The 21,691-nt window shown below is 39.6% G+C and overlaps 1 protein-coding gene across 3 annotated transcripts in view; it reads left to right on the forward strand.

Annotated features, from left to right (window-relative positions):
• PTBP3 (polypyrimidine tract binding protein 3) overlaps positions 1–21,691 on the forward strand; it is an 87,576-nt gene that overhangs the window by 30,814 nt on the left and 35,071 nt on the right. For all 3 annotated transcript variants that reach the window (XM_055121911.1, XM_055121896.1, XM_055121904.1), the window contains 3 exons: positions 4,705–4,786; positions 12,403–12,572; positions 16,380–16,526. In XM_055121911.1, the coding sequence (XP_054977886.1) occupies positions 4,756–4,786; positions 12,403–12,572; positions 16,380–16,526 (348 nt within the window). In that variant the 5' untranslated portion in view covers positions 4,705–4,755. The remainder of the gene's footprint in view (positions 1–4,704; positions 4,787–12,402; positions 12,573–16,379; positions 16,527–21,691) is intronic.

Genomic DNA, 21,691 nt, shown 5'->3' on the forward strand with positions numbered 1-21,691 from the left:
TTGTAGGTAACCTCAAGTGCCTCCAAGAAAGTGCTTTTCATGAAAATTTCTTTCTAGCATTTTGAAGTTTGGCAGAGTAAGAACCTGCTGATTTCTTGCAGCAGGAAATGTCTTGAGGTCTGAAACCGAGCTGTTAGTTGACAGCTTAACTGATATTTTCTCATCCTCGCTTGAGGTGATGATGATGACTATTTTAGGCTATTGATGATGACTATTTAGCAAGGTTGATGATGACTGTTTAGCAAGAAATGGCTCGGGGGAGTGAATTCTCTAGCCCAGCTGAAGTGTCTGGTGGTTTTCTTTCCTTTTTGAAAAAAGCATTTTATTTTGAGGAAAAATTGGGGGGCTGGAAATGTGTCTCAGTGCTCCAGTGAATGCTTGGCATATAAGGCTATGCTTTTGATCCATAGTACCAAAAAAGAGAAAAATACTAGAGATTCACAGTAAGTTACTAAGATAATAGGAACAAGTCCTATATACTTGTCAAGGTTTCAACTAAAGTTTACATCTTAGTATAATTATAAATAATATCAAAATGGGAAAACTGACAGTGCCTATATATAATTTTTCTTTTTTGGGGGATGACCACATATAATATTGATCAGGGTTTCTCCTAGCTCAGTACCCAGAGGTCCCTGCAGTACATGGAATCAAAACTAGACCTCCTGCATGCAAAATATGTGCTCTAGCCCATTGAGCTATCTCTCCAGGTTGCATCCATCTATCTATCTATCTATCTATCTATCTATCTATCTATCTATCTATCTATCTATCTATCTATAGAGAGAGAGATTGCAGAGCCAGGAGTAACCCCTGTACATCGCCGGGTGTGACCCAAGAAGAAAAAAAAATAATAATTTCTGTGTTCTGGATACTAGTCTCTTGTCAGATGATTTGTAAGCACTCCCACCTCCCAGCCCCTCCCACCCCCTCCATTCCTGCCTTTTCTTGGTGGTATCTTCGAAGTTTAAACGTTTTTATTTTGAACCTGTTACCTATTTGGGTTTTTTTTCTTTTCTTTTCTTTTTGGTGTCACACCCCGTGTTGCTCAGGGCTTACTCCTGGCTCTGCCTTCAGGGATCACTCCTGGCTGGTTTGAGGGACCAAATGGGGTGCTAGGAATTGAACCCCAGTTGGTTGGGTGCAAGGTCAAGTGCCCTACTTCCTGTCCAATCACCCCCGTCCTGAGCCTATTACCTATTTTTATTGGTAAGTCTGTTTTTTTCTTGTTATTTTGATGTTAAAATTTTTTTTTTTAATGGTGAGGACATTTGGGGCACACTCCTGGCTCTGCACATCAGGAATCACTTTTAGTACTGCACAGGGGACCATATGGGATTTGGGGGATCGAACCTTACCCTCTGTACTGCCTCTGCGGTCCAATAAGTTATTTTCTAACCTCCCAAACATGAAGAATTGCTCCTATTTTATGCTAGTATTTGAGGTATTAACTTGCATTTCTTTGTTTACCATCAAATAGAACATCTTTTCATGTTTATTGAGTATGGTACTGGTAATTTAAATAAGACTTAGAAAAACATTTTGTGTTCACTTACAGCATTGATAGTTTGTGTAGAGTTATATTGGGAATCAGGTTAATAGAGTTATCTTTGGAATGTGATTTTGTTTCAGAAGGAAAAAGAGAAAAAGAAACCTGCGTAAGCAGAAACTACAAAAGAGTAATCAGTGTCTGGGATGTGCTTTTGTAGTTCCTGCTTGAATATATGTTATAGGCCAAGTTCATTTCTCATAGGTCACACCTTAAACAACCACCAGTGTGGCCCCAAAACCAAACCAAAACAAAGCAAAAAACCTTTATTGGTTATGTATATTGCAGATAGCTTTCTTCCACTCTCTGACTTGCCTTTTTAGTCTTATAGTGTCTTACTAAAAATATATTTAAAAATAAATTTTGTGTAGGTAGCCGTATTGGGGGGAAAACCCCAGTTTTCATACCCCCAATTTATGAGACAAATTATGAGGGTATTTTCCGTTATTGTCTAGATTCTTTATTTTTATATTTTAATCTGTACTACCTAAAATTAATATTTAGTTGACAAGTTGAGAGAAAAAGCTAAAATGATCTGTTTGTAAGTTCAATTCAACTCATTCTGTACATAAAAGCATTGATTCTAAGCTTGCTGTGTGTCAAAGATGTATCTGTTGGCAATACCTACTTTACCAGATTTCTCATTTATTAAATATACTAGGTATCTTTTAATTTTTGCTGCATTTAAAAATCAATTCCTTTTATATCTTTTCATTTGTCTTTGGCTTTATGTATAGCCATGTTATATTTGAAAGACCTATGGGCTGGAGTGATAGCACAGCCAGTAGGGCGTTCGCCTTGCACAAGGCCGACCTGGATTCGATTCCTCGGCCCCTCTCAGAGAGCCCGGCAAGCTACCGAGAATATCTCGCCTGCACGGCAGAGCCTGGCAAGCTACCCATGGCGTATTTCACATGCCAAAAAACAGTAGCAACAAGTCTCACAATGGAGACGTTACTGGTGCCTGCTTAGCAAATGGATGAGTAAGGGGATGACAGTAACAGTGATGCTTTATTTTATTTTATTTATTTTTTAAATTTTATTTTATTTAACTTTATTTAATTTAATTTTATTTTATTTTATTGCTTTTTGGGTCACATCTGGCAATGCACAGGGGTTACTCCTGGCTCTGCACTCAGGAATCACCCCTGGCGGTGCTCAGAGGACCATATGGGATGCTGGGAATCAAACCCAGGTTGGCCATGTGCAAGGCAAATGCCCTACCCGCTGTACTATTGCTCCAGCCCCGACAGTGATGCTTTAAGTGAGATAAAAATCTTGGTCTTTCTAGATGTTGAGAGTTTTGGTTTTATTTCATCTTTCACACTTACTTAATTTCTTCCTCTTGTCCCAGGCTGTCTCTATTGGCTAGCGTAAGAACTAAAAGGATATTTAATTGGGCGGTCACTTTTATTTTTTCTCTTTATGTAGATTTATGACTTTTATTTATTTTTATTTAACCACCATGACATACATAGTCACAAAGTTGTTCCAACACTAGTCCTTCACCGTGTACATGTCCCATTACCATCCCCACTTTCCCTCCTTCCACCTGGCCACTCCAAGTCTGCCTTGATGGCAGGCACTATTTCTCCTCTCTCTCCCCTCTTCTCTCCTTCGCTCCCTCTTCCTCCCCTCCCCATTTGGGTATTATGGTTTACAGTACAGGTACTGAAAGCTTATCACGTGTATCCCTTTGCCTCCTTTCAGCACTCAGTTCTTGTCCAGAGTCATCATTTTCAACTGTCATTGTCATAGTGGTCCCTTCTCTATCCTAACTGCCCTCTCTAACTGGGCAGTCTTTAAATAATTGAATTTCTCTTATGCAAATACATTGGAGGTTTGTTTGCCTTTCTTCAACAAAGACTAACGCTCTTTCATCACAGAAGTGATACTTATATTTAAACATTAAATTTGTGTTGGAGGAACCAGAGAGATAAGTGGACTGGGCTGCATGTTTTGCTTGCAGGCAGCCAGGGTTATTAGATCCTCAGCATTGCCTGTGTTCTCCTATGCACTGCCAGAAATTACCCCTGAGCGCTTTCGAGTGTGTTCCCCAAACCAAAAATATATAAAATAAAACAAATATCTTTCGAAGCATTACTGTTACTTTAGTATTTGTGACATGGTTTAATCATCCAGCTGGTGAAAAATTTGCTCTTAAAAAGATTGATCATGCTAGTAAGTAGAGTAACATTTGATATAGATTGATTTTTAATTTTGTACAGGATATTTATTACCCTTCCTAAATGTAAAGTCTTTGCACTTGTAATAGATATTACAGAAAAGCTGTCTCATATGATTCTAGGATTTCAGTAATTTAGCTTTGGGATTGGTCAAAATTCTTACATGAAATACGTGGTATTTTAAGAAAGAATAGAGGGGCCAGAGTATAATGGGCATGGTGTCTTTCATGCTCCCTTCTTGGCACCAGATATGATCCCTGTGTGCAGAACCAGGAGTAAGCCCTGAGAACCACTGGGTGTGAATGCCCTTTCCACAAAAGAAAAAAAGTTGAATTTTTTTCCTCATAAATTATTTGCATGCACATTTATGCTACAAAAAGTGACATCAGGATTTAACCCCTAAGTATAATTTCTGGTACTTCCACTGCAGTATCTCAGAGAACAGCATTTTGAACAAAAAGAGTTATATTACGGTTCTGTTTTTGGTTTACTTGCTTTTTAAATACATAACAGTCAGGTGAGTGTGCAGTAATTTGTCTTTACTGTAGAAATATAGTTTATTGCTAGCCTTTAGATATTGTGATTCTAGTGAACAGTGGTTTTTAGTGGATTGGAAATCGCTGATTGTCACAGTGGTTATTGATTTGTGGTCTAGAGTAGTTTCTCTATAAATATCTTGATATTCAGGTGAACTTGTACTTTTAACTTAATTTTGTTTTAGTTTTGGGGCCTCAGCCAGCTTGGTATAGAGTCAGCTTACTCTTGGCTCTATAGTTAAGGGTTACTCTTGGCAGTACTCAGAGGATCTTATGTGGTACTGAAGATCAGGCATGGCTTGGCCTCATGCAAAGCAAGCACCTTCCCCACTGGAATCTCCTTCTGGCCTGTAATGTTTCCTTATTTTAGCAGGAAGTGTTGACTGTTGTCCAAGACTGACTTCATTAACAGAATGTTGCTCTTGCCTTTCAGCGGGGATCTGATGAGCTTCTTTCTTCTGGCATCATTAACGGACCTTTTACCATGAACAGTTCTAACCCAGCAAGTGTGTATGGTGAGTTTTCAAAATCTGAAATTTTGCTTTACTCGTGTGTGTGTGTGTGTGTGTGTGTGTGTGTGTGCGCGCGCGCGCGCGCTCGCGCGCCTGTATTTGAACTACAGCTCTCAGTGCTTAGTGCCTGCTTCTGGCCAGTGGCTCTGGGTTATTTTGGGGGGCACTTGGAACAATAGCACTTGTCCTTTGAGCTAACTCTGGACCCTCCAGCTTTTTAAAAACAATGTTCTTAGTTTTCTCATCCTATAAACTTGTTGAAGTCCCACTATAACACAGCTGGAGGAGGTAAAGTCTCCCTATTCAATCGTGCTCTCTACCCCAAAGTCATATTTTAATTATTAATATTGGAGTCTCTAAACAATTTCTATTGCTGCCATATTTTGACACTAATAGAATGACTTCCCAAATGCTTTTTTAAAATTAATTTGGATTTTTAAAATTTTCATTCCAGTTTATTCAATTGGAATGAGTTGATATGAAATTATTAATGGGAAATAATTGATTTTCTAATATTAGTAGATGATAAAAGTCACATAACTGGGGCATGGAGAGCTCAAAGGCGTGGAGCACAGGCATTGCATAGGAGAGGTTCCAAGTTCTAATCCCCAGAACAATGTAGCCCCGCAAGCACCATGTCCACCAAAATTCCCCAACAGCACTGGGGAGGCCCAAAATCCCAAAATAAAATAGCTGGTATCATTGAATTCTTTGAAGAGTTCTGATGACAAAGTATTTCATTGTTTACAGTACTGCTTACTGTCACTCGCTTACGTATGGGGAAGTTTGTAAGTGAAATTAAGAATTTTGAGTTGAATGGAGTGATAACGCAAAGATTTAAAGTGCTTGCCTATCATGTTGCTTCGTCTGCCATCCTGGTTGTAATCGTGGCACCATACATGGTTACCTGGGCACAACCTGTGTGGTCCAAGAACCAAACAACCGAACAAACATACAAAGATATATGGATTTGCTGCAAGATGTTAAATGAAGTGATGATAAACAGAATTGAATTTCATATGCACTTGGCCTGTAAGTTTGATGTTTTTACTGGCAGCCTATTGAATAGAATGGAAGCAGGTTGCATATTGAGACTAGAAACTAGGAGTTAACCTTTGTTGCTTGCATGACATTCAATGTCATTTAATTTTTTTGTTTTTTGTGTTTGGGGCCACACAAGGCTCCGTGCTCAGCAATTACTCCTGATGATTCTTGGAGGACCATCTGGGATGCCAGGGATTAAACCTGGCTCTGCCTCGTGCAAGGCAAGCACACCACCTGCTGTACTATTTCTCCAGCCCCAGTTTTATTATTTTTAATCAGAGATTCTGAATGTTGCTTGTGAAAGATGTGTAATTTCTCACCTGTTGACTTTCAGATTTAAGTACTCTACATGTACTTTCTAAATTATTAGATAAGAGGATGGCAAAAATTGTTAACGAGAATTGGATCTGCTAAATCTATTCTGTTTTAATTTAATGCAGTTATTAATAGTTTTTTTTTTAAGTAAGGATCTAAAACTACGGGATGCTAGAACAACAGTGCTACATTTTGTGTTGTCCCAGACATACTGGGAAGATGGCCATTCTAATTAGCTATTACTTAACTAATTATTAATTTTCCTTTTATGTTGGTATTGACATAACTTCTTTCATATAAACTTTACTCCTTTTTTTAAAAAAACTTTACAAAGTTGTTTATAATATAGTTGTATGGTCTCTCGATATTTCAACACCAATTCAGACAGCAGAGGGACCTTCCCTCCACTGTTGTCCCCATTTTCACAATCACCCCCCGCAAGCCTGCCCCCTTAGCAGGCACACAATAATTTATTTTATATTTATTGTTAGAACTGAATGGCTAAAGGATTTCTCAAAAATTCTTCAGTCAAAGCAGTTGTGATTCATTAAGCCCTCTTATTCTGTGATTCTGAGTTCCTATAAAAGCAGGGCCTAAAAGCTGTATTTTGACACACACAGCATGATCTCATTTATCTGAGGTATATAGAATATTGGAAAAGGAAATTTATTGTAGTAAAAGGTGGGTGCGTAGATCACTCTTTACCCCAAAGTTGAGAGGGGAGAAGGACAGAGAAGGAAAGAAATCAAGGTGGGAAGAGAACAGGAAGTGATGGGTGAACAGGCCTCAGGGCTTCAGTTATACCGGTGATATGGGTGAGTGGTGTAACCATGTACCCAAAACACAGACTCAACAAAACCAAAAACAAGAAATCGAAGGTGGAACCGCTGAAACCTTGTAATGTCCCTCTCAAGATGACAGTTAACGTCACTAACATGTTGTTGAAAGTTGAGCCTTGTATGCTTATATCCATACATGTTTGCCTTGCACGTGGCGACCCAGGCTCGATTCTTCCACCCCTCTCGGAGAACCCGGCAAGCTACTGAGAGTATCCCACCCGCACAGCAGAACCTGGCAAGCTCCCCGTGGCGTATTCGATATGCCAAAAACAGTAACAACAAGTCTCACAATGGAGACATTATTGGTGCCCGCTCAAGCAAATCGATGAACAATGGGACAACAGTGCTACAGTGCTCTCTCTATATATATGTATATGTAGATATGTATGTATGCATACTATATATATATATATATATATATATATCTGGTATGTTTCTGTAAAAAAAAAGTTTCCCTCTAAGATTGGTTGCCTCCTACTTTAAACCCCTTCTAATGTGGTCTGGTACTATTGCAGCATGGGTGGTGTGAGGTATGAGTTGTTATGCAGATTGTGCAGCCGCAAATGTCGCCATGCGGTCCAGAACTACATTCACTTCTAGGTGAGGCCTTGCCCAAGCATGTGGAGGGCCGTGAACATGGCAGCAGTTGAGTTCTGGAGGTTTTTGGCTGCTGGGACTGGATCTTTTGGGGTGGGGAGGGGTCTCCCCCACCCCTCTCTGGGGCGCCCGGAGTGAAACAGCCTGGCACGGGGTTCGGGAGTGTGGTTATGTGTGTCGTGTGTTATGATCCCTTCCAGGAGAGAAGGACAATGTGACCTATTTCAGGTAGTTTTTTAAAAGAATCATTACAGAGTTTTCTGTGTCATCTGCAAATGGTAATAGTTTCATGTCTTTTTCAACTTCAATTTCTTTTATTTTTTTTTTCCTTGCCTAATTTTTTGTACTGGATAGACTTTCCGTACTATTTGAGGGCCTGGGAAAGATAACTCAGTGGTGGAGCATTTGCCTTGCTCAGGTGAGGTCCTGTTTTCCATCCCCAAAACTAGCACAATGAACTAGTTCAGCCAGGGGAGCAGAGAGACAGTATAGTGGGAGAGTTTCTTGCCTTCTCTGCAGCTGACCAGGTTCATCCCCAATACCACATATGGTCCCCCAAACGAGCTAGGAGTCATCCCTGAGCACAAAGCCAGGAGTAAGCCCTAAGCACTGCCAGATGTGGCCAAAATCCCCTCCTGCCAAAAAAACAGTTTAGCCAGTACTTTGTTGAATAATAGTGGCTAAAGGGCTATGTATCCTAGCCTGGTCTTAGAGAAAAGATGTTCAGTTTTTCACCACTGGTTCTGATGTTAGCTGTGGGTTTGTTGTGTGTGACTTTTATTGAGGTACGTTTCTTGTGTCCCCATATTTTGCTGAGTAATTTTTCTTTCTTAATCAGAAGTGTGTTTTGAATGTTGTTCAGAGCTTTCTTTCCAGTTACTGATATAATTATGTTGGGATTCTTTTTTTTTTTTGGTGGTGGTGGTTGTGGTAGGGGAACTCCTAAGCATTGCTCAGGAAGACTGGGGCCCCACCAGCAATTCTTGGCCAACTGAACTGTTGATTTGGTGCAAGGGCTACAGGATGTTATGCTGCTTTTGCCCTGAAGTACTGGGATAGCCTGTTATGGTCTAGTCCTGCTACTTTCTGTATTTTTTTTCCTCTTGAGTTTTTGCCATATTAATTACAGTGTCTGTGCTTCTCTTTGAATTTAATATGATTGGAATTTTTTTTTTCCATCTGGGCTTTTAGCTCCTGCCTCAGATTGAGGAAGTTCTCAACTATAACTTTTGACCAGTAATTCTTCCCCTTTCTCCTTTTGAAACTCTTACTATGGATATGTTACTCTTCTTGAGATGGTCCCATAAATAGTTTACATTTTCTACATTTTTCTTCTTCCTTCCTATTCTTTTATTATATGTTTTTGTTCAACTATTTGTGTTTTTAGCTCAGTAATTTTTGTTTGGTTCGTTTGGGGGCTATACCTGGAGATGCTCAAGGGTTACTTACCCTGCACTTAGGAGTTACTCCTGGCGGTGCTATCTCTCCAGCCCCATTGGCTCAGTTATTTCTGACTTAAGTTTTCTCATCTGTTCAAATTTCTCTTTCCTTGTTAGAGTTTTGTGGATGTCTTCAATGCATAAAGAACATCTTTGTTGCTTTCAAGTCTTCATGAGGCCATTTGGAAACTCCTGATGTTCTTGGGGTCCTTCCTGGGCTTTGGTCTTTCTCCTTCAGTGCATTTGAATTCCTTGTCTTCTTCATTTTGCTAAGTACTGTGTCAGAGTTAGGGGTGAGGGTCAGTTTTATACAGACCTAGGCAGAACTTTAGATTTATGCTTGCAACTTTGAGACAGTGACTGCCTCTGAATTCGTATCACTCTGGACGCCTGCTGGAAGGTCACTCAGAAGCTAACTGTAGCACTTGCCCCTTGAGAACTGGGAGCGTGGACTGTTTCCCATAGTGCCTGGTAGTGGCCGTGGTGTTAATGTGCACTGGGTCTGGGTAGCAAACGGTGCCTCACAGTAACGAGTGCCCAGTAGGACTAGAGAACCAGGCAGACCTGTGTAACTCCCTCGGTGTTGTGTTTGCTGGGTCCCGACAGCAGCTATGTGGCTAGACGCGAGCAGACCCGGGAAGTGTCCTGTGGATTTATGGCAGGTTTGGCATCAGGTCTGAGCAGCTCCTGCAGAATTCCTACAGTTCAAAAGCAGCCAGACATGAGCAAGGCTGCTAGTGTTTTTTCATTTTTGACTCCAGGAAGCAGATCCTAGATGGTCGTTCGATGGTTCTATGAGTCAGAAGTGGGGTTGAGAGGGGCTGACTTTGTTCAGCCTGACTCTGAGGAATGTCACTCGGTTCCTGTGGCCCCACCCTTCCATTGCTGAATGGTGGAATTTGCCCTCACTTTTTTTTTTTTTTTTTTGGTAGCTGAAAGAACTGTTAAGATGGTGGCTCCCTGGCAGTTAGCAAGGGGCTGCTGAGGTGCTTCCAGCACCTTTTGCCTGGTAATAATTCTTGTTTCCCAATCAGGTTTTGTTTTCTGGATTTGGGGGCCAGACCCAGCAATGCTCAGGCTTTAGTCCCAGCTCTGCACTCAGGAATTGCTCATGGCTGTGCTCAGGGGAACATATAGGATTCCAGGAATCTGACCTGGGTTGGCCAAGTGCAAGGCTAGCGCCCTCCCCGCTAAACTATCTCTCTAGCCCCCCAATCAGGTTTGCTAGTAGTTGAATGTTAAGGTTGGAGGACTGGTGTTTTTTTTTTTTTTGCTCCTCCGTTTTGCCAGAACAAGTTTCTGCACAAAACAATTAAGAAATCAAGAGCAATTTAGAAATCCCTCCAGACTGTTGATTTCTGCTCTGCCCTTCCCCCTTCTGTGGTGCAGTGACTCCCCTTCGCCACTAGCTCTAACTGCTGCTGCCTGTTCGAACCTGTGCTTCCTCTCCTGCCGATTGGAGCTAGATTCTCCTGTCATCTTTTCCAGGGGTGCCTCACTCAGAAGTCTGTATTTCAGTTTGGGTATAGATTTTGCTGGGAGTGTGCTGTGCCCACTCCCTTTTCAGCCATCTAGGCAACATTCGTTGTAAGGGAATGGTGTGAGGAGATTGTATACGGCAGAAAGGTTGCTGACGACCCGGGACAACCTGAGCAGACACAGTTCAAAGTGTATGCTTTTAACAATGCTCAGGCACTTTTTAATAACGTAGAACAATTAACCTAAAGCAGCGATTTAGAATTGCACTTCATTTGCCTCAAACTTGCCAGAATTGGTCTTGAATAAAGGCCTGTTCTGGTGCAGCCTGGGCTCAGATGGTATTCATTTGTTCTCACACAGTTTTGTTTTTTTTTTTTTTTTGGCCTCCCAGGCAATGCTCAGGAGGCCGCTCCGGGTGATTCTTGGCCAGCCAGGCTGGGGTTCAGTGCAAGGATCAGAGGGTGCAGTCAGTGCTGCCGGAGCCCTGCCGTATGGGGTTACCTGGGCCACCCCTGCAGTACGTCAGCATGTCACACAGTTTCATAGTGATTACCAGTACTTCTGTGACAATTACTACTTAATATTTTTTCATTCTAGAATATTTTGCGTAGTCTTTTCATCCTGTGCTTGTTGAGAAAGCCCAAGATGGTTGATCCTGTTGTATAGTCATCTGAGTTCACTAGAAGGGTCCATGAAAGCACTCTATGCTGCACGTTCCTTCCTACCCAGGACCTGATTGTGACTTTAATCTTTTGATAGTGTTGCGTTTACTTTTTTTTCTTTCTTTTTGGGTCACACCTGGCGATGCTCAGGGGTTACTCTTGTCTCTTCACTCAGGAATTCTCCTGGTGGTGCTGGGGGACCATATGGGATGCCAAGAATTGAACCTGGGTTGTCTGCATGTGAGGCAAACGCCCTACCTGCTGTGCTATTGCTCTGCCCCCTAGCATTTACTTTCTCAAGACCAAATTACTATTTTCTAGGAATGATGGGAGTTTTGTGATCAAAAAATACAATAACCTTTAAGCTTTATTTTAATAATACTTTTAAGTTACTAGCTATGTATAAAAAGAATTAATCTGCACGACATCTTATGCTCTACACTACTGATGTACCAAAAGAAGCACATCACATTGATGGAGTGTAAAGTAGAAGGCAACCAATCTTGATCAAAATGTATATGTATAAGCACACAAGTCTCAACCTCTAACAACATGTTAGTAAACTCTTTCATAAGGGCTTCATGACTCCAAGGTGACTTGCACTAATCTTTGCACACTTTCTTCTAAAGAAACTCTTTGGATCATTTTTAGTGGATTATTTATGACAAGCAATACAAAATAAAGTATCTTGGGTCTGCCTTTTTGGGGGCAGGCTTGGGTAGTGGTGGGAAATTTTGAAATAATAGTGGTGGGAAGGTATAATGGTGGTGAGATCAGTGTTGGAATATGAGTGTAATAAATTATTGTGAACAACTTTAAAAAAAAATAAGAATTAATATCAGAATGGCCTCCTCAGCTTTTCAGGGTGTAGCCTGGAGGCCTCCTGAGCTACTGGCCACCCCTTGGTCATAGCAGCATTATTTCTCAGGCTCAAATGTTGAAATGTCAGTCCGTTTAGTCCAGTATTGCTGGGGATGGCCGCCCGGACCCCCTAGCATGGCTTGAGAGGCCCCGTCCACATCAAAATATTTTAAACCAGGTTTTAAAATACACTATTAATTTTTATCTGCAGTCAAAAATAAAAGCCATCACTGAAAGGTGGATGGGCGGTTTTGTTTTTCATTGCGTTTCTCTCCTTTCACCCATTTCTGAGTTCCCTGAATCTTTCGGAGGGTGAAACATAAGAGTAATGTAGTATGTCAAACCAGATTAGTTTCAGTAATTCAAAATTGTTTGTTTTGTAGCTAATGGGAATGATAACAAGAAATTTAAAGGCGATCGACCTCCCTGTTCACCTTCTCGAGTTCTCCATCTACGCAAAATTCCAGATGATGTCACCGAAGCCGAGGTCATCTCATTAGGTCTACCCTTTGGCAAAGTAACTAATCTTTTGATGTTGAAAGGAAAAAGCCAGGTAAGTAATAAAGATGGACCCAAAGTCATTATCTCTGGGTGGTAGTTTTAAAGATGATTTTTGTTTTCTTGACTCTTTATTTTCTACTTTTCATTCTATTTTTATAAACTCGGGGTTTGAGGGTTTTTTTTTTGTGTGTGGCGGTGGTGGCGATGAAAGTGAGGGGTTGGGGAGCTCTTCCTAGCAGTGCTCAGGGAAGTCCAGAGCTTCTTCAATATACCTGGCCAGGTAGATTGGTGGTCCAGTGTGAGGACCCTAGGCCTGATGTGAGGTGATGCTTAGGCCAACAGTACTGGAGGCCAGTAGGCCACACCCAACGATACTAGGTCTAAAACTCAGGGCATTGGACATGTATAGCAAGCAGCACTGTCCCCAGAGGCACCTCCCTAGCCCTTCATGAAGAAGGTTAAGATGGTTTTTGAATGACAGGAAACAACAAAGAAAAGGTATTGACCTAGGAAACAAATTCATTTACTCGTCTACTTGTCATTTTCCTTTTTTTTTTTTTCTTTTTGTGTCACACCCGGTGATGCACAGGGGTTACTCCTGACTCATGGACTCATGCCATGCACTCAGGAATTACTCCTGGCGGTGCTCAGGGGACCATATGGGATGCTGGGAATCGAACCCGGCTTGGCTGTGTGCAAGGCAAACGCCCTACCCGCTGTTCTATTGCTCTAGCCCCATGTCTTTTTTCCTTCTTAACAAAAAACACATTTTGTATTCCTCTTTGCAGGATGGTTTATGGAAATATCTTGTGATTATCAGAGGATTCTAACAGACTAGAATTTTTATCATTTGGAAAATTAACAGGAAAAGTCTTCTAAAATGTGTATTAAAATCTGTAGTTCGATTTAGGGTTTCTATGTTATTTTTTACTTATTTTACTTATTGAATCATTGTGAATTACACAATTGCAAAGATATGTATGATGGAGTTTCAGGCATATTTTCCTTCGACACCAGTCCCTTCACCAATGCCCACTAGCCTCCACCAATGTCCCCAGGTTACCGCTCAACCCCCGCCACACTTGCCTGCAGTCACTTTCCTCTTTCCCCATTGTCCTAATGTTCCCTTCCTGAACATAGCCTCACACCCCTGACCCAGTGGCAGACATTTTACTAAAGATGTCTTTACCAGTTCTGCTCTTCATTTCTGTTGCCTTTGGCACTTTATATTCTTCTATGAAGAATATCCCACATATGAGAGAGATCATTCTGAGTCTTTTCCCCTCTCTTTGATTTCAGTCATCATGATATTTACAGTCATCCACATGGTAGCAAAGCATATGACTTTTATCTTAAGGCTGAGTAGTATTCTTATAACTGAGTAGTATTCCATTGTGTATATCTACCATAGTTTCTTTATCCAGTCATCTGTTCACAGACTCTTGGGTTATTTCCATATCTTGGCTATTGTATACAATGCTACAGTAAACACAGGAGTGCAGATGTCTCTTCTGCATTGTACTTTTGGACTATTGGGATATATTTCCAAGAGTGGAATTGCTGGGTCACACAGGAGCTCAGTTCCGAGTTTTTTGAGGAATATCCATATTGTGTTCCAAAAAGACTGGACCAGTCAGCATACCCATCAGCAGTGAATGAGTGTCCCTGTTCCCACATCCTTGCCAACACTGATGGTGCTTGTTTTTTATTTTTCTTTTTGTTTTTTTGGGTGGGTGGGGCGAGGGAAGAGGGGTTTGGGTCACATCTGGAAGTGCTGAGGGCTTACTCCTGGCTCTGCACTCATGAATTACTCCTGGTGGTGATAGGGGAACCGTATAGGATGCAGGGGATTTGCCTGGGTTGTCTGCGTACTAGGCAAACTCCCTACATGCTGTACTATCTCTCTGATCCCCACTGTCTCTCTGACCCATGGTGGATTTTTTTTTTTTCAAATAAGTGCCAGTTTCTATGGTGTGAGGTAATATCTCATTGTTTTAATTTTTATTCCCCTGGTGGTTTATGATATAAGGCATTTTTTCATATGTTTTAAAGATCTTGGATATTAAATCTCACTGTCAGATGAATAGTGAGCAAATAATTTCTCCTGTGCTTCTGTTTCTTCCATTTCTTGGAAGAACCTGAAAAGGATTGGCAGCAGGTCTTTTTTGGAAGAACTCACTAATGAATCCACCTGGCCCTGTCCTTTTCTTTTTGATTGCCTTTTCGGTTTTCTCAATATTTATAAATCTGCTCAGGTATTATTTATTTATTTTTAGGTTTTCTTCCTTCATGGCATAAATAAAGATTTTCAAAGTAATTTCTGATAATCCTTTGAATTTCTGTGTTAATCTATTGTGATATTCACCCCCCACCTTTCATTTCTGATTCAGTTAATTAGGGTTCTCTCTCTCTTTGTAAGACTTGCTAGTGGTTTACTCATCTTGTTTATTTTTCAAAGAACCAGCTCCTGGTTCATTAATTTTTTGGATTTTTTTTATTCCAACTCATTAATTTCTGCTTTAAGTTTTATTTCTTTCCTCATTTGCTTTGGGCTTCTTTTATTGGTCATTTTCCAGTTTCTCAAGCTGTGCAATCAGATTATTTATGAGAATCTTTTCTTCCTTCCTGATGAATGCTTGCAGAGCCATAAACTTTCCTCTTAGCACTACTTTTGCTGTGTCCCACAGTTTCTAATGTCTTATGTCTTAGAATGAAGACCTTTGTTTCCAGAAATCTTTTGATTTCCTTCTGACCTACTGATTATTCAGTAGTGAGTGGTTTAATTTCTGAGTGTTAGAGTTATTTCTCTGTTTCTGTTTGTGGTTAACTTCTATTTTCAGAGCATTATGGTCTAAGAAGATAGTTGATATGATTTCTATCCTCTTGACTTTATGGAGATATGTTTTGTGGCTGTACACGTATATATGTGTTTATTTACTTATATAAACTAATTCCCTCATTTCCATTTCTTCCTAAAGTTCTGTTTTTCCTTGCTGAGTTTTCCTCCAGTCGATCTATCAAGTGGTAGTAGGGAATATTTACCAAGTAGGAACATTAGACAAGGTAACTAGAAACCGAGATAAAGTTTTATACGTGGACATTTGGTATGTAGGCATATAGACATCCTTGTGTTCAGTACATTTAGTTAATACATATTTTATAGATTATATGTAATCTGAAGTGCTTGGTACATACTTGCTAGGTAAATGCCCTTCTGCATTAATAAAATAGTAGAATTTCTTAATCAGAATTTGCATTGATTTGATTCAACAGTTCTTTTTTGCATCTCACATTTTATTTATTTTGGTTTGGGGGCCACACCTAAGTGGTGCTCAGGGCTTACTCCTAGCTCTGCACTCAGGGATTACTCCTGGCAGGTTCGGGAGACCATAATGGGATGCCGGGCACTGAACTTGGGTCAGCTGCATACAAGGTAAATGCTTACCCACGGTATTGTCCCTCTAGCCCTGCATCTTACATTTAAAAGTTAGCCTACAGATAGTACAAACTGTACTAAGTAATCTGAGTTGTGTCATACTAAGCTGTGGGTTTGTCTGACATACTTACTTTTACATTTTTAGTTATTTTTAGATTTTAGAAGAAACTAAGAAAAAAAACTACATATGGTCATTTACAGCTTGCAGTTTTCTGTTTTAATATCCTTTATTGAACCCAACATTTCAAATATGTTTACATTTAACATCAGTGATAAACTTTAAGACAAGTGTTTTTCTTCTGCTTGAGAGCCATACTACCTCTGTAGAGGAACATGAGTTTAGAACAAAATAGAATGACAGATTGTTCTTGTCTTTCAAAAAATATGAGCTTTTGCTTTACCCTCATCTTGTATTTATTGCAGGCTTTCTTAGAAATGGCTTCTGAGGAAGCAGCTGTTACTATGGTGAATTACTACACTCCTGTTACTCCTCACCTTCGGAGCCAGCCTGTTTTTATTCAGTATTCCAATCACAGAGAACTTAAGACTGACAATCTACCTAATCAAGCTGTAAGTACTAATGGCATTTAAAAAACTATATGAATGTGTATTTCAATAACTTACAGTGAATTTTCCATTTTTTGGAGGGGAAAAATTCATGTTTTCCTTCTTCTTAGGGTACTTTATTTGTAAAGATGTAAATTCTCACTGAAGTTTACATATTTTTTTAGTTTATTTACATATTTTATTAGTTTACATATTTTTTTACCTCATTTTCCTGTTTTAGGAAAAAGAAGAAAATGTCATTTAGAAACATGTTCATGGGGGAAAAAAAGAAATGCTATATTGTTATGGCTTTTTTATTTAGATGTTGTGATTTATGTAGTTGTTTACGGTGTTTTTTCTTTTTTTGGGGGGGAGGGGCTCACACCCAGCTATGCTCAGGGGTTACTCCTGGCTTTGCACTCAGGAATTGCTCCTGGCAGTGCTTGGGGGACCATAATGGATGCTGGGGATCGAACCTGGGTCGGCCGCGTGCAAGGCAAACGCCCTACCCTCTGTGCTATTGCTCCAGCCCCATTTACAGTATTTTTTCAGGCTGATGCTTTGCTCCTAAGATAAGCATGTAATGAAGAATATCATTCTCTTTGAGGAGACGACCACACCAGCTATGGTCAAGTTTCACCTCTGGTGAAATATGTGCTCAGGGATCACTTCCGGAAAGCTCAGGACTAAATGGGGGTGCTGGCAGTCAATCCAAGGCCAGCCACATGCAATGCAAGCACCTTCCCTGCTGTGCTGTCACTCTGGTCCCAAAATACCGTTATTTTTTTTACCTCATTTTCCAGTTTTTAATTTTGATTTAGTTTATGTTGAATCTTTTGTGTCTCTATAGGTTGATTTCTAAGTAGTTAAATGGTAATTTACAGTTAGTTACATAAGGATAGAAAAAAATTGCAAATCAAATATCGTATAAGATTTTTGATTATGTTAAGAGCCTTTTGGCTCCTGTACTCTTTTAATCAGAAGAACCATTTAGTTCTCTGATTCTGTTGAAAGTCATTACCATACAAGCTGATGAATATACTATTCCACATTTAATTATGTGACATTTTCTGCATGTAATCCTTAATATGTTTTAAGAGGTTCTATTTTTCTATAATAAGCCCTATATTATAAAATATATTTATATGTTTATATAAATATATAATTATATTATAAGATAAGATATTGTAAGATATATAAAATATATTTATATATCTAAATAAAATGCCAGATATTTTTAAGTTTGTATAGACTTTTGTAACATGAAGAAAATTGAGAGAGAGATTGTGTAGGGTTTAAGCCTTGCATGTGGCCAGCCCTGATTTGGTTCTCAGCATCATAGAAAGTCCCTGAGCAACACTAGTAGTGACTCCTGAGCACAGAGCCAGGAAAGGCCTAAGGCTCTGGCACCACCAGGTATAGCTCAGTCTCTCTTTCCCCAAAACAATAGGAGAAATCAAAATTGCCAAATTTATAAATTTATAAACATAGTAAAACATTCAGAAAATCTAAGGAAAGTAAAAGTAAGAAACAACAGGGAAAAAAAACCACAGTTGCCTAGATATGACTAATAATAACTAAATTGCTAATACTCTGGTACGCAACTTTTCTCTATTTGGTTGTATTTTTGTTTATGCATATAATTAACTCAGTTGAATCCTAATGGATTTGTAATAGTTTAAAACGGATGGATTTAAAATAGTTTATAACAGTATTGATGGTTTATGCTTTTGGAGTACAGACTACTGCACCACCACAACCAAAGTGCCAAAATGGGTATTGGACCACTAACAAGATGGAAACTGATAATAAATATAGAAATCATAATCTGTGTGTGAGTGTTGGGGCTACACCCTAAGTACTCAGGGGTTACTCAGTGGTGCTCAGAATTTAGCAGTGCTAAACTCAAGCACGCACTCTAGCCCCTTGAGCCATCTTCTCTACTCTTAAAGTCATAGTTTTGTTTGGGGACCATACCCAGTGTGCTTAGGACTTACTCCTGGCTTTGCACTCCTGTTTGTGCTTGGGAAACTGTATGTGGTCCCAGGGATCAAACCCAGGTCAGTAGCTTGCAAGGCAAGCACTCTACCCAACGTATTATTATTCCAGCCCTTTGAAGTCATAATTTTTGTTGTTACTTTGGGGCGACACCCAGCAATGCTTAGGGTGTTTGCTTTGACTTTACACTCAGGAATCATTCCTGCAGCGCTCAGGGAACCATGTGGGGTGTTGGGGATCAAATCCAGGTCGGTAGTGTGCAAAGCCAGCACCTATCCTGCTGGACTACCGCTCTTGCCCCAGAGTCATAGTTTTTAAATGATTGTAATATACTTTCTTACACAATACAACCATAATTTAGCCAGTTTCTTGTTGCTAGTGATTGATATTGTTTCTAATTTTATAATTTGTTACAAATTGTTCTGAAGTAACATTCTTACATGTTAGCATATTCCCAGCATTTATTAGTTTACAGTTCTAGCAGTAAAATGCTGGGATAGCGTTTCTGCACATCTTTTATTTAATCATATGTTATAATCTTTCTATTAATATTATGTGTTAGGGTACTACTAACAAAGTCTGCGTAAGATGTTTTTCTGTTTATAATAGGTGAGAAATTGTATATTTTTATTTGGTAAAATATATTATAATTTCTGTAAATAAACCTTTTTTTTTTTTGCTCTTTTTGGGGGGTCACACCCAGCGATGCTCAGGGGTTACTCCTAGCTCTGCACTCAGGAATTACTCCTGGCGCTGCTTGGGGGACCATATGGGATGCCGGGGATCGAACCTGGGTCGGTCGTGTGCAAGACAAACGGCCTACCCGCTGTACTATCGCTCCGGCCTCATGTAAATATACTTCTTACTCATTAAAAATTGTGGTAAAGACACAGAGGAATATTTCAAGAGTTTGGGTGCTAGCCTTGCATACAGCTGACCCTGGTTCAATCCCCAGTACTGCCCCATCCCCTGAATATGGCCAAGATCAACTCCTAAACACTGTTAAGTGCAACTCAAAAGTTTAAAAGAAAAATTGTTGTTAAGTAAATATAAAAGTGTGTACATTGTATATGTATACATATATCCCATAAACATATTTATCAATAACATTTAAAATTTACCACCATGACCTCAAACATTGACCTTAACAATCAGAACCTCAAACTCTCTCCTACTAAGCTACACTTTTAGCCCTCATTTTAACTGGTTTTGGGTGTTATCATTCAGTAATGTAAGTACAATGTGCAACTCATCACCTTTGTTTCCAAGACTTTTTCATCCTTCTAAACTAAAACTCCAGATTTATGAAATACTTAACTCCCCATTACCACTTCCTTCTTATTATCCCAGCCCCCTCCAGCCACGAATCTCCTTTCTGCCTTTATGATTTATGTCTGCTAGTGCAATTTGAAATATATTTTTAGGCACCTGGAGAGATAAGATTAGCGTGTTGGAGTGCTTGTTTTGCATTTGGGAGGCCTGGGGTGGACCCCGACACAATACAATCCTTAGCACTACTAGAAGTGAACCCCTGAGTGTCTCCCAGCCCCCCCCCCTCAAGATAATAAAATTTTAAAATATTTTTAGGGTGAGGGAGATGACTGAAAGGACTTGAGTGCATTCTTTGAAGACAAGAAGCCCAGGAGCATAGGTCCAGGTCAGCTAGGTTTGCCCAAAAAAATAAAACAAGCCAGATTTTAGTTAGAATAATTAAGTCTCTTAAAATTGTATTTTCTAACCTTGGTACCATTCTTGGCAACTACCCAGCATACAAAAAAAATTTTTTATTTGTTTTTAACCTATATTTTCATACATTTGGGTTTTCCCCCCATAGTTTTATTTTATTTATTTATTTATTTTTTCTTTTTGGGTCACACCCGGCGATGCTCAGGGGTTACTCTTGGCTCTGCACTCGGGAATTACTCCTGGCAGTGCTCGGGGGAGCCATATGGGATGCTGGGGATCGAACCCAAATCAGCCACATGCAAGGCAAATGCCCTACCTGCTGTGCTATTGCTCTGGCCCTTAGTTTTTAATCTTAAGATTCAAAACTTGTTACATTAGTATCATTTTGGAGGTAAAGGGTAAGGGTAGTATTTTGGTCCCCTTCCCCTACCAGTTTCTTTTAGTTACTTTTTTTATTGATCCATTGCTCCCTTATGTAAAATTTGTTGTTCATCTTATATCCATACTGGTGCTGTGCTTATGTACAAGACACATTTATTAAACTTCCCTACACATTCAGCTTGCATATCCCCAATATACATTCATGTGTGTGTGCTCCCATAGGATACACTCCACGTCTAATCTAGACTCTTGGGATTCCATTCTGTTTCAGTGTGCGCTTTGCTTAATATGTTCTTGGTTTGAACCCTATTCTTCATTCTCACTTTTTTTTTTAATTAACTAGTTAATATATTTTGTTTATCTTATAGATACATTAGATTTTTTTTTTCTTTCGATTTTTGGGTCACACTCAGCGATGCCCAGGGGTTACTCCTGGCTCATGCACTCAGGAATTAACCCTGGCGGTGCTCAGGGAACCATATGGGATGCTGGGAATCGAACCCTGGTCCACTGTGTGCAAGGCAAACGCCCTACCTGCTGTGCTGTGCTATTGCTCCAGCCCCACATTAGAATTTTTAAAGTAAAAAAAATTAATTTAGGAAACATGAAAGAGATTTTTCTCCATGGAGTACAGTAAAGGATTTAACACACCCCTAGGTTGGGATGTGGGCAATTCAGATTGGAATGTACCAATACATTATAGTTATTTTAATAATTTCTAACCCCCAAAAACAGAGCTAAAATTGACTTGATTTTATAGATTAATTGAAAACGATATATTGCCTTCCTAGAAGGAGGAAGTTAAATCATTTCTTTTAGTAGGGTTTTAAATTTTTCTTCATTTTAACTCATGCAAGGTTTTCATTAGTTTGATTTCAAAAAATGGTAGTGTATAAATTTTGAAGAGCAAACAATTCAGTAAAACTCTTACAGGCTATATTATTCTGAAGGGAAATGGTGAGTAATCCAAGTTGCATGGCAACCAAAGCTAACCCAGATGACCTAGTTTATTCTTGGAGAGTCTTGATTTCTTCCCAGTAGTACCCTTTACGCTGTGATACTTTATGTTGTGATACCTTTATGCAATTTTTTTATTGGCATTTGATGAAATACAATTTTTCTTT

This window comes from Sorex araneus, chromosome 1 (assembly GCF_027595985.1).
Source record: "Sorex araneus isolate mSorAra2 chromosome 1, mSorAra2.pri, whole genome shotgun sequence".
Taxonomy (NCBI): domain Eukaryota; kingdom Metazoa; phylum Chordata; class Mammalia; order Eulipotyphla; family Soricidae; genus Sorex; species Sorex araneus.